This window comes from Ochlerotatus camptorhynchus, unplaced genomic scaffold (assembly GCF_037179485.1).
Source record: "Ochlerotatus camptorhynchus isolate MF236.1 unplaced genomic scaffold, CSIRO-AGI_Acam_v1.1 ptg000077l, whole genome shotgun sequence".
Lineage (NCBI taxonomy): Eukaryota > Metazoa > Arthropoda > Insecta > Diptera > Culicidae > Ochlerotatus > Ochlerotatus camptorhynchus.
The window spans coordinates 1,338,994-1,354,785 of NW_027040567.1; the positions used below are offsets into that span (position 1 = coordinate 1,338,994).

The 15,792-nt window shown below is 39.5% G+C and overlaps 2 protein-coding genes across 4 annotated transcripts in view; one reads left to right on the top strand and one right to left on the bottom strand.

Annotated features, from left to right (window-relative positions):
- krz (kurtz) overlaps positions 1 to 15,792 on the bottom strand; it is a 375,871-nt gene that overhangs the window by 256,962 nt on the left and 103,117 nt on the right. The gene's annotated exons all lie outside the window — the stretch shown is intronic.
- LOC135697587 (trypsin 5G1-like) lies at positions 2,526 to 3,397 on the top strand. Its single transcript, XM_065217369.1, has one exon. It carries the CDS (start codon positions 2,535 to 2,537, stop codon positions 3,339 to 3,341), a length of 807 nt encoding a protein of 268 aa, XP_065073441.1. The 5' UTR covers positions 2,526 to 2,534; the 3' UTR covers positions 3,342 to 3,397.

The following is a 15,792-nucleotide window of genomic DNA, read 5'->3' on the forward strand; positions in this document are numbered from 1 at the left end:
TGGATTAGCATTGCATAATAGGTAATATATATCATAAATAATATCAGAATTTTTTTCCCCCAATTTCGTTCCAATATCAAATTAAGCAATTACGGTATCAAATCAAGAACAGTTAAGTTAAGTTCTTTGTTTGGTATTCAAATATCAGAATTTGTTTTTATAATGCATGCTTTTTTTTGGTATTATTTCTTGATATTTCACCTCTTACGTCATGCTTATCCATATCAACTTTAATTATCAATAGCAATGTTTCTAGTCGGGTACCTATGAGGTATGATTTAAATGTCATAACGGTGCAGCTAACTGTGAATTCCGGTGAGCTCTGGGATTTACTGATCGAATCAAGTGATAGGTACTCAACCGCCGGAGAGCGGTTATTTCCAATAGCAACGACTAGAAGCGCTATTTCTCCACTTGAAGATTCTAATCCCTTCAAAGTGGTATCAAGTGCAACTATGAGTAACGACTGGGTGGCCAGTGAATTTTCAAATTCCCGGTTTTCTCCCTGTTCAAATCTCAAATAATTTGTGGAAAATTTATCATCAGTAGCAAAAGTACATGAAACATTTTCCTATCAAAACACTTCGCTTGATGTATTCAAACGATTCCTTAGTCTTTCAGTTTCAATCTGATTACATATTTACGATTGAGCAATCCTATTATACCAGATTTTTCTTGAAATATACGCACTACACAATTTAAGATTATAAGATGATGATGGTCTCACCTCAAAGGTTTGAGCTGGACGATTTATCTTTAAGATAATTGAATATGACATTTTAACCAGGTTGGCAAACAAAATCAAACTGGTTTCAGTTACAGATATAAATTCCCTCTAAAGTTTACAGTTGCTTCACAGTGATATAAATGTGGAAAAGCTCAGGCGTCCACCTCTTAGTTCGCCTTTTCGTCCACCTAAAATATTCATAAGTATTACAAGCAATCAAGAGTTAGTGAACAATCAACAAAGCATCCTATTACACTAGCAACCCCGCAATCGGATGCTATCATAATTTCCAGCAATGTCAGGAATGCTTACGAACCCCCAACTTTTGCCAGAAAACTTACTGCTAACTCAAGGTATCTTCCAAATAAGCTTCAAAATTAATTTTTTTTTATCAAATTTTAAATTCAGTCCTCTATATCCGTAATACGCGCGCGAGGCTCAAACCTTTGTAGACTACTATTAAATCAAATATTAAAATCCCATCATCACCATCAGAAATAGAAATAGTTTTTGCAGTGCTACAATAATTCTAAAAAAAAAGTCTTTATGACAGCTATCCATTAAAAATAATCATTAGAGATTACTTCGTCAAGATACATAATTTGTCAATTCATAAAAAAAACACTGGATAACTGTTGATGATGATGATGTTTCCAATAATAGAACAACTGGTTAACACGCAGTTTAAATGGAAAGGTTGCCGAAGAAAAATGGGCTGCCGACAATAGTCACACTCACCTGAGTTGTTTGGAGTTGTGCTTTAAAAATGAAGCTAAAAACTGGGAGAAAACAAAGGTACAGTACATCTGGACCAGTACCGTAAATTCTCGGCAATCTAAACGTTTTATAAAGCCAAACGCTTTGCATACACAAAAATTACTTAATCTTTCTAAAAAAGATTTGAGTACATACGCTGGTTTGATAACAGGACACTGTTCTTGAAAATATCACCTGAAAATCATTGGTAAACTTCATGAAGATAAATGTCGCTTTTGTAACTTAAAGAGTGAAAGCTCTGAACATTTGTGTTGCACTATTTCATAAACAATGCAGATATCTTGATAAGGGTCTGATGAGATTTTGGGAAATCTGGGCTGCTGTTCCCAATCAGGTAATAAATTTCATAAGGAATTTATTAATTGGTTGCGATAATTGCTTACAACAGTAGTGGTAGTTACTCAAACAACAGAGGCTTACTACTATGTTATGGCATAAATAAAAAGAGGATACACCACAATAGATTAAAGAAATGGTCGCGGTGGTATTATGTCCCCAACATAGGGAAAAAATGGCCTAACTAGTTGACCTTATTGTTTTTTTTCCGATTCTCCCGTCGAATTCCAGAGCTTCCCGGTTACTTTTAAAATCCCCGATTATTTCCCGGTTCGCTGGCCACCTTGAGTGAGTCAACTAAAAATAGAATTACACTTCATGTCATGCACTTGAAGGGACGGATGAGCAGATTAGGCTGCCAGTAGTTTGAAGCCAGCTGATGAAATTATATCAATAACGAAAAATCTTAATCTTAAACGGATGGATCTCCAATCGATAAAAATTTGAGCAACAAAATACCGAGTTGGATTCAGGTATTTCTGGGTTTCTACCCACCTTACCCTAGAGTCTTTCGAAGCTCATTAGCCGTAGTAAAGCGTGACTAATCTACTTGAAATACTCAGCAGAACTAGAACCACTTGAAAATCTTCCCAGTTGCTGCTCTTGACATTCCTACTTCTCTGGTATAAAAACAAGTCCATAAAACCCATCAAACCACAGTTCTCTTCCCATAACCAATCTGCCAACTACAACAATGGCTTCCTTCGCGAAAATACTAGCCGTAGTTTGCATCATTGCGACCACCAGCCAAGCTGTACCGAGCCCTTGGAATCCTCTCCGGCCGTGGTTCAATTCAGTGCTCCGCTCCTCAGGTCGTATCGTCGGAGGGTACGAAGTGGACATCGTCGATGTACCATTCCAGGTATCTATCCAGAATTACCGTGGACACTTTTGCGGTGGATCCATCATCAACAGCACCTGGGTTCTGACGGCTGGGCACTGTGCTTATACGTCGGATGATCCGCAACTGAGCGTTCGAGTTGGATCCACTCTACACGCTGAAGGTGGTCAGCTGGTGGCCGTCAAGCGTGTCATCCAACACCCGGAATACAACTCCTGGACTATCGATTATGACTTTGCTCTGTTGGAGCTGAGTGAGGAGCTGCAGCTGAGCGAGCAGTTCTTTGCCGTTGATCTACCAGAACAAGATGAACCGGTCGAGGATGGATCGTGTCTGCAGGTATCCGGTTGGGGTAGCACTCATAATGCTCTGGAGTCTGGTAAGGAGCTCAGGGCTACCAACGTTCCGGCCGTCAACCAGGAGAAGTGTGTCGAGGCTTATGCGTCGTATAAAGAGCTTACCCCACGAATGTTGTGCGCTGGATTCGATAAGGGAGGCAAGGATGCTTGCCAGGGAGACTCCGGAGGTCCGTTGGTCGAAGGAACCAAGCTGGTCGGTGTGGTGTCCTGGGGTAAGGGATGTGCTGAGGAAGGTTATCCAGGAGTGTACTCCCGGGTGGCTACCGTCCGTGAATGGATCAAGGAGACTAGTGGTGTTTGAGATGTGTTCGAAATGTTAGATAATGTGAATTGGTAGAATTTCTACCGTAGAAATAAAATATGAATTTAATTTACTATAGTATTTCATTATTTTGGACTTATTATACGAGCGATGTAGACATCCATCCATCCATAGGTTCTACTCAATAGGTTTTTCCTTGCTCCGGATAAAGAACAAAGAATATGCAGAATTCGGGATTAATCACTGTCTCTTAGATGGAAGCGATACAACCTCCAATGATCGATTATTGTCCTGGCCACGTCCTTGTAACTGATGGGGATAGGAAGGATTGATAGTTGGACGCTTACATAAGAGAGATCCAGTGAACTCTACGACCGCTTAAGAGTCACGACTGGAGTGGAATTTCGTTATTAGGGAGGGTAAGCCATAGAATATGGTAGATAAACGTTATTGGCAATTTATTAAAAGTACAAATATTTCAAGTGGACGAACCTGGGATTGAACCCACGACCTTCTGCTCGCTTGCGCGTTGAACTATCGAGCCCGTTTATTTTTCCATGATATTAGACTCGACCGATTTTCACAGGCAAGCAGACACAATTTTGTTTTAATATTTTCATTCCATAACGTTTTTTTTAGTAGCAGTTGCCGGTGCCGAATTTGACAACTAATTAAAATAACAAGTGAACCATTAAATCCACGAATGATGAACAAAAGGTGTTGTTTCATGTATGTAATCCTAGCACTCAACGTAGGGATTTCTAGTAAGGACATCATTTTATTTGAAATGCTTCATGTCACCTGGATTGAACGATCGTCGTTTGTAGTGGTTTGTCGTGATTTAAGAGGCACGGTGGCCTAATGGCGACCGTTTTTGTATACTGAACATAACATCGTGGGTGTTATCGCAGGACCCTGTACATTACTGAGTTAAAAGGTTCGCATCGTTTCATTATCAGACTCAACGAACCCTACTAACAAAATTTCCCATCCTGTGACCTTTGTGGAGATATAGAGGTAAACACGGTCAACAGAACAAAAATTGTTACTCAAATATTCCTTTCCACTTCCAACTAATTGCGAGTACGTAGTCGGTGCCGTTATTGATCTAAACTTTATGGAGTCACTGAAATTTGTACAGTAATAATGAACGGTAAATCCATGCCCTATTCAGTTGATTCATTGTGCATTTTTTTCTGATCCCGATTAATCACGGGGTATTAACCATTGATAAGGGCAGCCAGTCTAAGCTAAGCAACACATCAATTCATGGTAATTTTTAATGATTAGCATGATAGCAAATATATCATATTAATAATGGCGACCCGCAAAATATTGCATCACGCACCATCTAGCGTTGAAAAAGGTCACCAATAATCATTCAATTACAACCGAGGGGTGCGAATATAGCACTTATTACAAAAGTAAGAGTCACATTATTTTCATTAATTACATTGTGTATATTACTTTAAAATTTGTCTGACATGTCACTGTTGTCATATTTGTCATAATATGCTGAAATACATTCATTTGAAATATTAAACAAATTGTCATGTGGTTTACCCCTCGTGACGATAAACAAATACATTGGTGCCTCTTTGGCCACAGAGGTGCTTTCATCGCGAAAACTTGGTTCGCCAGCTAAGCGAAAGAGTAGATCATATTGTTAATATAATATATTTGATAGAGTAAAAGTAACCCTTCAAGTTGTAGTCTGGTCATAATGGTCAGTATCCTATGGCGAGTATGATGGATTTCTAGAAATGTCATCAAGTTCTAGTCCAATTCTTCTGGCCAGTATCCGGTTCTAGCGACTACTTTTCTCATGGACGGAACATGGACATGCAATTCAACAATGCAGCATAATGACGAGTACGATGGGAGATTCCTCCAAGTTGTAATTTGACTTTGATAGTCAGTATCCGGACAAAGCGGATTCCATTTGAGGGAACATGAGCATGCGGCTCACCACTTCAGCATATTTTTCTATTACGGGTAAGATGAAGTACCACAAATCTCTCCAAGTTGTAGTTTGACCATTTATCTGGATCTTCCGGAATGCAGATCTGGATGTCGGAACATGAGCATGGGCAAGCAATACACAAATTTAAAAAAAATCAAAGGCGATGGTTGGTTGGTTTTCTTTATTAGAAGGCTCTCAGCCTAGGGCTGGTTCGCCTCTGGTAATCAAAAGACGCGTGTTATCCATATAAGCTGCAATCTGCCCTCGATATTGAGTATTCAGACGACTTTTTCTCTCTGACCTGCAGTGTAACGATTCGAATAAAAACAAATTATTTTTCTATTGGATTCCAGAATATCGGGTTATGTGACCTAAGTGATGCCTGCTCGACCTAACAGTTTTGGATTAGATTCTCTAAACATTTCATTCGAAAATAATCATTTGTCATGTTTTTTTTTCAAAAATTCTTGCTAATAACCCCACCCCAATCCGGAATATGTCCGGGGTTAGATATCCAATTTCAATTCTTCTTGAACTCATTCAAGAGTTTCCGGTTCTTTAGTTGTAGTTGTAGTAGTTGAAAATTGCAAAATATTTTTTGTAAAAATAAAATATAAAATGAGAAATAGGGTAGAGCACTACTTCGTCGTAATCGCCCATTTCCGTTCTATCGATCAGAAAGATCAATAATATCAATGATTTCACCGTGCACAAATCAAAAATAGGTTTGTTCCGATGCGTTAGTTCATTAGCTCCAACATACATCCTATTTGAGCGCATTGTATGAATATTTACGCTCATTGTTCTCAAAACAAAAGAAGCGCTCATAGCGAATCTCATTTTTCTACGTTTATCCGTAGAACGAAGAAAATCTAATGGCGTTTCAATGCGTTAGGACGGAATTGAAACTTGTAAGACGAATTTAGAATCAAGAAGCAGTGTTAGATTTTAAACAATATCTCAACAATTTGTGACTCTTTATCAAATCCAATAAATTTAGAAGTCATCTTTGAGAGACATTTTCCATTTTTTGTTTCTAACCCGTTCAGAAAAGAGAGGTAAAGTGCGGGTTGTGCTTAGTAGGACGGAAATTAGATCAAAAACCCTATCCAAACGCAAATACATTCTGCCACGAACACTTGTTGATGATATTTCGAGTTTATTCACGGAGAAGGTAATTAAAAATTCAGAATCCTCTCATGTAAACGAGCTCTTGCATGTCCATTTGATTTACAAATACATCCACAGCCACCTGCTTTGGAACGGCAAAATTTGAACCGTAAATACAGGTAGATTTAGATTTGACTGGCATTTGATAGTCATCAAGAGATGCACTCGGTTGATTGGCCATATCCACTCGATGGCTCGCTTCACATTTGGATGGTCCCAATGCAGATCCCCGTTTTGATTTCGACATGCCAGTCAATCAATAATGCATTGTACCAGCATGGCGCTTTCACCATGGACATTTTCTACTATTTAGACATTATTCAAAGGGAGGCACAGCAGGGGGAAATGTGCTTCATCGAAACAAACATCCAAATGCGGTTGACGAGCGTTGGCAAAAGTGACATCAAAATGAGTTAATCAAGTTATTCGCCGGAAAGTTGACGGTCATCGTTGGATAACGAGAGGAAATATTTGCAGCACGTGCTACCGACTCTGGAAGTGATTTAATGAAATTTTGGAATAATTTGCTGTGGAATTGTGCAGACAGGGTGTCTACCGTGGAGGCACCATATTCGAAGCGGTTCCTAAATTGACGCAGTCAATAATGTTCGACTATTTTCAATCATTATTTTTTAAATGTTACTTCTGCAAATATTAGTTCCAGTGATCAAGCAATGATGGGGTAACATTTTTTTTTAAATGTCTTGTCAGAATCGAGATGCGAACAAAAATAGACGAGTGCGCCATCATATCATTACGAACGCGTCAAATATGGTGCTGGCACGGTACTCATTATGCTAATTTAAATTCCCTGAGTTTTCCAGCTTTTCCCAGGACTTGAATCTGGAAAGCTTCTCGTGATCCAGTATCTAGAATATTTTTCCAAGCCAGGAATGTAGTCAAAAAATAACTCTAATAAAACTTTGAAGATTCGATTCTTTTAAATCCTGAATCAATAGAACTTTTCTAAGCATGAGATTCGAAGTCTCAGAATTTTGATTATTTTTAACCTACCTTTTTTCTGTGATTTCGATAAAATTTCCATGCTTGAATCATCTTGATACTCTTGAAGTTCTTCACAGGATTTCTTAGGATTTTCTCAAGAACTTTCGTAGAATCATCTCAAAAGTTATTACCTACGAATGCCCAGAAATAAGCTCTATATTCCCTAAGTATCTTCTGAAATTCCCATGGAATTAACTTTGGAATTCTACGTAAACTCCAGAGCAGTACTGAAAATTCCATGAAATGTTCATCAAAATTTCCTAGGAACTATTCTTTGATTCATCTCAAATTGATTACAGCAGAAGTCTTGAAACTTCCTTGTGTATTCCTGTTAATTTTACCTCAAAACATTGATAGAAATTTCCTTGAAACTTTCCTTAGTACCGTGCGGGACCGAAATCCGTACACCTAAGCACGAGAGAATCATTAACGGTCAATACTAAATAATGCTATCACATTATGCTCTGTATCACATCTTTTTCCTTTACATTTATCTTTATTTTTCCAATATTTGCAAACACCAGGTCTTAAAATTACCTTCAATTATTAGAAAAAAGGATTTAAATTGCACATATCTTGAATCAAAATCCGTACAGCGTTTTACGATTGAATCAAAATCCGTACAGTTTTGAATCGAAATCCGTACACTGTGTTGAGGATGAATCAAAATCCGTACAGTCATGAATCAAAATCCGTACATGAATGTAAATCGATCCAAATCAATGAAAAAAAAAAACGTGTTGCTATCTTGAATAAATTTTTTTTTTGTAGTTGCTTGGCTAAGAGTCCAAAACAGCTATATTCGTTTAAATACACTAGTTTACAGCATATTTGAACTTTGTACGCTGATGGTCATTTCCCATGTAAAATCGTGCGCTGAATCCAAAAATATATTCAAAAAAAAAATCTCGGTGGGATAGTTTTGAAGATATAGGGGTAAGAGAAGCATAGTGAACAGGTGGGGCATAGTGAGCATCGCGCGTGCTCCAGCTTGGACTTCCGGCCGTTCAGAACAAATTTGTTGGCTGTAGGATCAATATCTTAATGCAGTAATGCAGTTGGAGATCCAGAGCCAAAGTACGGGATGCTCACTATGCCCCGCCTGTTCACTATGCCCCTCCTTCCCCTAGCTAAAAAATGAAATCTCACGTTAAAAAAAACTAAAACACAAATATCTCTGGCTGCAATGAAGTGATATTAATTATTTTAACGCCAAATTAAACGTGATAAAAGTTTTATTTCGATCGTTTTAACACTATTTTTCCGTGAGAGTAATGGTAGAACCACCATAAACATTTTAATTAACATTGCTTAAAAACTTAGCAGAAATTCAATTTTTCTTAGGAAAACTTAGAAAACAAACTATTAACTAACAACAATACCATCAATCTAACTGACAATTGATGTTCAATTGATCGAACGAAAAAATTTCTTACCTTTAATTTAGCGTTAAAATAATTGATATAATCTCATTACAACCGGAGATATTTGTATTATAGTAATCAAACTTGTTTAAAGTTAATTTTCATTTTTAGCTGTATCTCAAAAACTATCCTACTGACATTTTTTCGATTACATTGTTGAATTCAGTGCACGATTTTACATAAGAATCATTCTTCAAAGGTTCAAGTTCATTTTTTTTACTTTTAATTTTTTAACTAATGATCTCAGCGTTAGATTAATTTATGCTCCAATCGATTCAAAGGAGAGGTAACTGAATTCTTTTTATTTAAGAAGGTAACTGTTCTGGATTTTTATGCTAACTAATATCATGTTTAAGGATTAATTTCTTCCAAATTTTATTCTATACCAGTGCTATGGGTTAAATATTCTTACTGGAGTTTTCCTCCGATCAAAACTTCGAGGTTTTTGAAATTTGACATGTGATAACGTGCAAGATGCGCCATACTTTGGAACTCCACCAACCCACTGGCATCAAGCGATAGAATAAGCGGTTCCTAAGATGGTAGCCCTATAATGGCGGATAAGTAAAAGAAAAATACAACCATCTTAGAAACCTACAAAAAAAGACAATGAACTGACATCAAGGATTAGTTTTTCTTTTTGTGCATAAAAATTAAAATTGGTAAAATAACGACTATAACTTAATTTAATTTAATACGTCAAGAGAGTAGTAATCATAAAAATACAGATCTTTCATTGCTTCTTTTCCACAGCTTTCGTTTGCTTCTTCTCCATTCTTACCATTGCCTTTTCAAGTTATAATGCTTTCTTGCTTCCAACCCTAATAAAAATAACCATAATAGAGAGCTTAACGACGTGTTCGGGGTATCATCCAAACCATTTGTGGGAAAGTTTACCCATCCGGGATAAAGTTCGTTCATGGTATTCGTTTATTAGGGAACTTTCTTTGCTCTTCTTCCTTTTCTTCCTCCTCTTCCTCTCTCGCTCAACCTTTTTCTTTTGTCGTTCCTCAATCCTTTGTTTCTTTGCGTTCTCTTTATCAATTTTCGCCCGCACTACTTTCATGTGTATTTCCGGTCATTCCTCGCTGGTAGCTGGGAATGCTCTCTGACCCATTTCTGTCTGCTCTCTGTAAGGGAGCATCCAAAAATGACGTAGCATATTTTTGATCAATTTTATACTCCCCCCCCCTCGTAGCGTATTTGGCTATACCCAATACATGGCCGGTCACAAATTCTGAAACCCTCACCTCCCCCCTCAAATGCTACGTCATTTATGCATGGTCCCTAATTTGTATATGCGTGTTGGTGATATCCTGTAGGGGAGCTGCGTTGTTTTACTTTTCGGCTGGTTCTTGATGCTCTTCATTAAAATAAGATAAAGATAACGTTTACAATACGAATAAAATAAGAGCGTAGCGATTCAATACGGCAACTCTTATGGTGGTGAATTGAACGGCAAAATCCCTGGATGCTTCTCGGTAAGATTTCTCCGCACGCATCATTGCCACAGTCTTCTCCAAATCCTCCGGCGTGTATTTAGTTTCCATGATCTGCTGAAAAACATTGGATAATGTAGAATCGTCATTAGTGATGCACAAGTGTACGGATTTAGAATCAGCTGTTATGTATGGATCGAAATCCGTACAGTACTAATTTTGATAAATAAATACCATATGAACGATCCATTGCTTAGAATTGAGATATAAAACGATAAACACTTACCTTTCCGATCGACCTTCAGGAAACTACTTGCAAAAATCACTTAAATACGCTTAACAACTGGAAGTAAATCCGAGACATTTTCTTAGAAAATCGTTAAGAACACAACCGATTGACAGAAATGCCCGACACGTGATAAGGTTTTTTTTTTTCTTATTTTAATTGCATGTTATACTGCTTAATTGTTGAAGTAAACATCAAGATGATGCATGAATGAACATGAATATGTATTCATGTATAACATTTACATTGTTATGATGCATATAAATAAACAAATTCAACAGGGTGTACGGATTTCGGTGCTGTACGGATTTCGGTCCCGCACGGTATTCCTTTGGAATTATCCTCAAAATTTCCACAAATTACAGTCTGGTCCAGGACGCGAATGATACCAAGGAAGCGTGGGAGAAGTTGCGGAATGTTTTTCAGGACAACGGTCTGACGCGAAAAATCGGGTTGCTGAAGAAGCTAATTGCTGATGGGACTCCCGGAGCATTACGAACCCATGATTATGGGACTTGTGGCATCTGGTACTGCGTTGACGCCTGATGTAGTTAAGGCAAGCATTTTGCAAGATGTTAAGGTGCAGAGCGGACTGAAGAATGGCAGCGAAGACGGTGCGTTGTATTGAAACCAAAAATCGAAGCGCCGTGGTGGCAACGGTGGTTTTGCGAAGAAGGACGACACATACCACATCTGCAAGAAACGAGGGCATTTTGGAGCAAACTCCTTCAAGAAGGTTTGGTCAGGCTTTGGGTAGCGTTTTTGAGATGGGCGATGTAAGCGCCTCAGAGTGGTACTTCGATTCTGGTGCCACATGTCACATGTCCCGAAGTGGCAACAATTTTGTGAAGCAGCAAGAATTGCCGCGTTCTGTGGAAACGGCAAACGGCAGCATGAAGTCGGTCACGAGCTGTGTGAAGGCTCCATCGAAGTCTAAGCAGTGCTGCAAATTACGAAACTAAGCACTAATCTCCTATCGAACAGCTAGATTTGTCGGAAGGGATTAACGGTAGTCTTCAATGCGCAGAAATGTGAAGTAAAGGGTGATACGGTCAAAATATGGTCAATATCAACTTGACGTATTTCTTTCAATTTTGCATTTAAAAAACCTGAACACCCCTCATTTTGAAGGTGTGTGTGTGTGTAGAATGTTGCTCCTATTTTGATTTTGGAATTCACTCTTCAGTTGTCAAAATGCCGTCCAAGCAAGAAGAGCAGCGTATCAAAATTTTGCTCGCGCATCGTGAAAATCCGAGCTACTCGCACGCAAAGTTGGCAAAATCGCTAAAAGTTGCCAAATCAACCGTTACAAATGTAATTAAAGTGTTTGGGGAACGTTTGTCGACAGCCAGGAAGTCTGGATCGGGGGAAAATCGAAAACCGGAAGCCGCTGAGACGACAAAGAGAGTTGCCGGTAGTTTCAAGCGAAACCCTAACCTCTCTCTCCGAGATGCCGCAAATAAGCTGGGTGTATCGTCTACAACCGTGCATCGAGCCAAAAAACGAGCCGGACTATCGACTTACAAGAAGGTAGTGACTCCAAATCGCGATGATAAACAAAATACGACGGCCAAAGCGCGATCCCGGAGGCTGTACACGACGATGCTGACGAAGTTTGGCTGCGTGGTAATGGACGACGAAACCTACGTCAAAGCCGACTACAAGCAGCTTCCGGGACAGGAGTTTTATACGGCAAAAGGAAGGGGAAAGGTAGCAGATGTTTTCAAGCACATGAAACTGTCAAAGTTCGCAAAGAAATATCTGGTTTGGCAAGCCATCTGTACCTGTGGCTTGAAAAGCAGCATTTTCATAGCTTCCGGGACTGTCAACCAAGAAATTTACGTGAAAGAGTGTTTGAATAAACGTCTGCTGCCTTTCCTGAAGAAACACGGTTGTTCCGTACTGTTTTGGCCGGATTTGGCATCTTGCCATTACGGTAAAAAGGCCATGGAGTGGTACGCCGCCAACAACGTGCAGGTGGTTCCCAAGGACAAGAACCCTCCCAACACGCCAGAGCTCCGCCCAATTGAGAAATACTGGGCTATTGTCAAGCGGAACCTAAAGAAGACCAAAAAAACTGCTAAGGGCGAGCAGCAGTTCAAGGCAAACTGGCTTTCTGCGGCGAAGAAGGTGGACAAGGTGGCTGTACAAAATCTGATGGCAGGGGTCAAGCGTAAGGCCCGGCAATTCGGATTTGGAAAAGCGGAAGCCTTACTGAATATTTTTCCTGAATTTTATACTAATTGAACTTGAAAAAGAAATTTAATTTGATTTTTTAAATAAACGATTTCACCGATTTACACGCGTTTTCCCTTGACCAAATTTTGACCGTATCACCCTTTACTCGAAGGTGATGGCAGCGTGATCGCATCGGGTACACAGGTAGGCGGCCTGTAGCACAGGCATCTGGTACAGATGACTGGGACACCTCAACCCTCAAAACATACAAAAGTTGACAGCGAGGGCAAACGGTATCGTTATGGAGAAGGAAATCATCCCCGAATTCATCGCTTGTATCGAGGATAAGCATGCACGTAATCCATACCCTTCCAGTGTGTCACGAGCCGAAGGGTTGTTGGATTTAGTGCACTCCGACCTGGTTGGTCATATCGAGGTCCCTTCTCTAGGTAGAAGCTGTTTCATCATGACGTCCATCGACGATACTAGTCGAAAGGTGTTCCTGTATTTTCTGGACAGGAAAAATTAAGCATTGAAAGCATACACGAAGTTCAAGTCCATGACCGAAAGGCAGAACGGGCGAAAGCTGGAAGTTGTGAGGATGAATAATGGGACTGAATACGTCACTGTGCGTCAGCAAAACACTTGTCCGTACACACCTCAGCAAAACGCTGTAGCAGAACGAATGAACCGGATGCTCATTGAGAAGCATGCTGAACGATTCACGTCTCCCGAAAGAATTTTGGGCCGAGGCGGTTTCAACGGCAGCGTACCTCCGTAAACAGGAGTCTAACGAGTTTCCTTGAGACGACACCGACACGATGGATCGGTAAGAAGCCAGATCTGAGACATTTGCGAATTTCCGGATAGTTAGTACTGGTACACGTACCAAAGCAAAGGAGGAAAAATTTCGACGCAAAATCCCAAAAAGCAGTTTTCGTGGGATACGCTGCCGATGTTAAGGGATATCGGGTATATGATCCGGTCAAGCATGACATCCAGACCCGCCGTGATGTGTTTGTGGTTCAGGAAGGCGAACCGCAGGATTTGGTCGAGCTCGTCGAAAATGTGCTACAGGTGCAGCACATGGAGCTGTATACGATCGAACTACCAAGTATGTGTAGAAACGACATCATTGAAGCATCAGATGATACGGACGGTACATCGGGAAGCGACTCAAGCGATGCTGAATACGAAGATGCCGGCAGTGAGAATGCCGACGACGAGCCTGCGCTCCTGCCGCAACCTGATAGGCCAGCTGAAGAGCAGCAAGGATTTAGGAACAGTGGTCGGGAGCGCCGATTTCCAGGTAAGCATTCCGATCAGTGATGGAAATCAAGCGAGCATGATCCGATTTCCAGTTTGTCGTAAACTGTACAGATCGTGATCTGTACAAACTACGACCAACGATTAGTCCTCTTCCACCTTGAAAATACGTTATTGCGTAGGCAACTCACAGATAACAAATACATTGTTAGACTGAGTCAAGCTCAGAGAAGTGAGTTACCCTTTTCGCTCATTATATCCACAAATCGCAACATGTGTTTATTTCACGAGACGAGAGTGAGTTTCTCTCTGTGAGTAGCATTCTTTGGCAGTTTGGGGTTACAGAGCAATAGCGAATTCGTTTATTCCCAGGTTGGTACCAGTTCCAACCCAGTGCAAACCCGAACTTTTCGTCAGCGCGAAAGTCGACCCGTGCCAGGTTATAAAAAACATACGATCAAACTGACGTTTGCTAGAAAACAAGCCGATCCTAACTTGATACCAAATCCAGGTTGGAACGGTATAATAAACAAATTCGCTATAAGCAAGCATCAGCAGATAGGGGCTGACCATCGATAGGGGAGAACAGTCCATAATGATACATGAATGATACATATTGCCTTATATCCTACTGTAGTCTTTAGTCACTCGAACTGAGCGAGCTTATTTCATTAACTTTGCGAAAAGTTTCATCTGGAGTTCAACAGAACTAACTTGAAAGGGATCCTCAGATTTCACTTAAAGTTTTCCGAACAATTAATCATTTTGCCAAGCTTCTGCAGTCATGCTCCATCAGATGTCACTGCTCTTATTTGCAGTGACATGTATCGGAAACTGCACACAATCTGTTTTTCGTTAATTGTTCACCGAGGACACTGCAGTGCAAAACATGTCTGGTACCTCTATATATCCATTTAGATTAATATTCGAAGTCCCTCCTTTTTTACACATTCTGCACACAAAATAGCTCACCCCTAACAGAATTTCCTGCCAATTTTTATGAATGGGGCGGGGCAGAAATATCTTTTGTTAAAGTAAATGCGTATATAGAGGTACCAGACATGTTTTGTAGTGTCAGGTACTCTATTTTGTAATCTGTGAAAGGGAAATGACAAATCGTTTGTCATCAAAATAAATATATGGCATGTTGAGAGATTGAGGTCGTGAGAGCAAATTTTCTCTCTCAAATTTGAATTTGTTGGCTCTCTGGGGACTGGTAGTAACGCAGGTAAAACTGTATGGGGAAAAATCGTTTGTTTTTTGTTGTAGCTTGTTGAACAATAATTTTCGGAAAAAAAGTGAACGACAAAGTCCCTGACTAATTTCTTTAGATTGTCGTTCACTTTTTTTGAACTGAATATGCATCGAAAGCGAATTATTCCTACTTTTCTCACTTTCTATATGGGAATTTTTATAACTTCCTACCAGCGGAACAACGCCATCTCTGTGGAAAATGGTCGGACGAAATGATTAATTCTTTCCTTGAAATTCTAACCAAATTAATTAATTAAAGTTCGTAATCTGTGAAATTTTTGCAAAGCCCCCCTTTTTGACGTAGGACTACATCTTTTTGGACTATAATGGAGTGCAAATAAAAAAAAACTTGTGTGACGAAAAAATGTCAGATTTTAAACGGTCATAACTAGGCCATTTATTAAGGGATTTTAATTCTATTCACATGCTTTGATTCAGATTTGATGTAAGATTTGTTTGGTGTAAGATTATAGTAAATTATTATTAAAAAATTATAAAATTTAAC

Excerpts from the sequence above, each read along its gene's own strand:
- LOC135697587 (XM_065217369.1), top strand. The coding sequence starts at position 2,535 with ATGGCTTCCTTCGCGAAAATACTAGCCGTAGTTTGCATCATTGCGACC.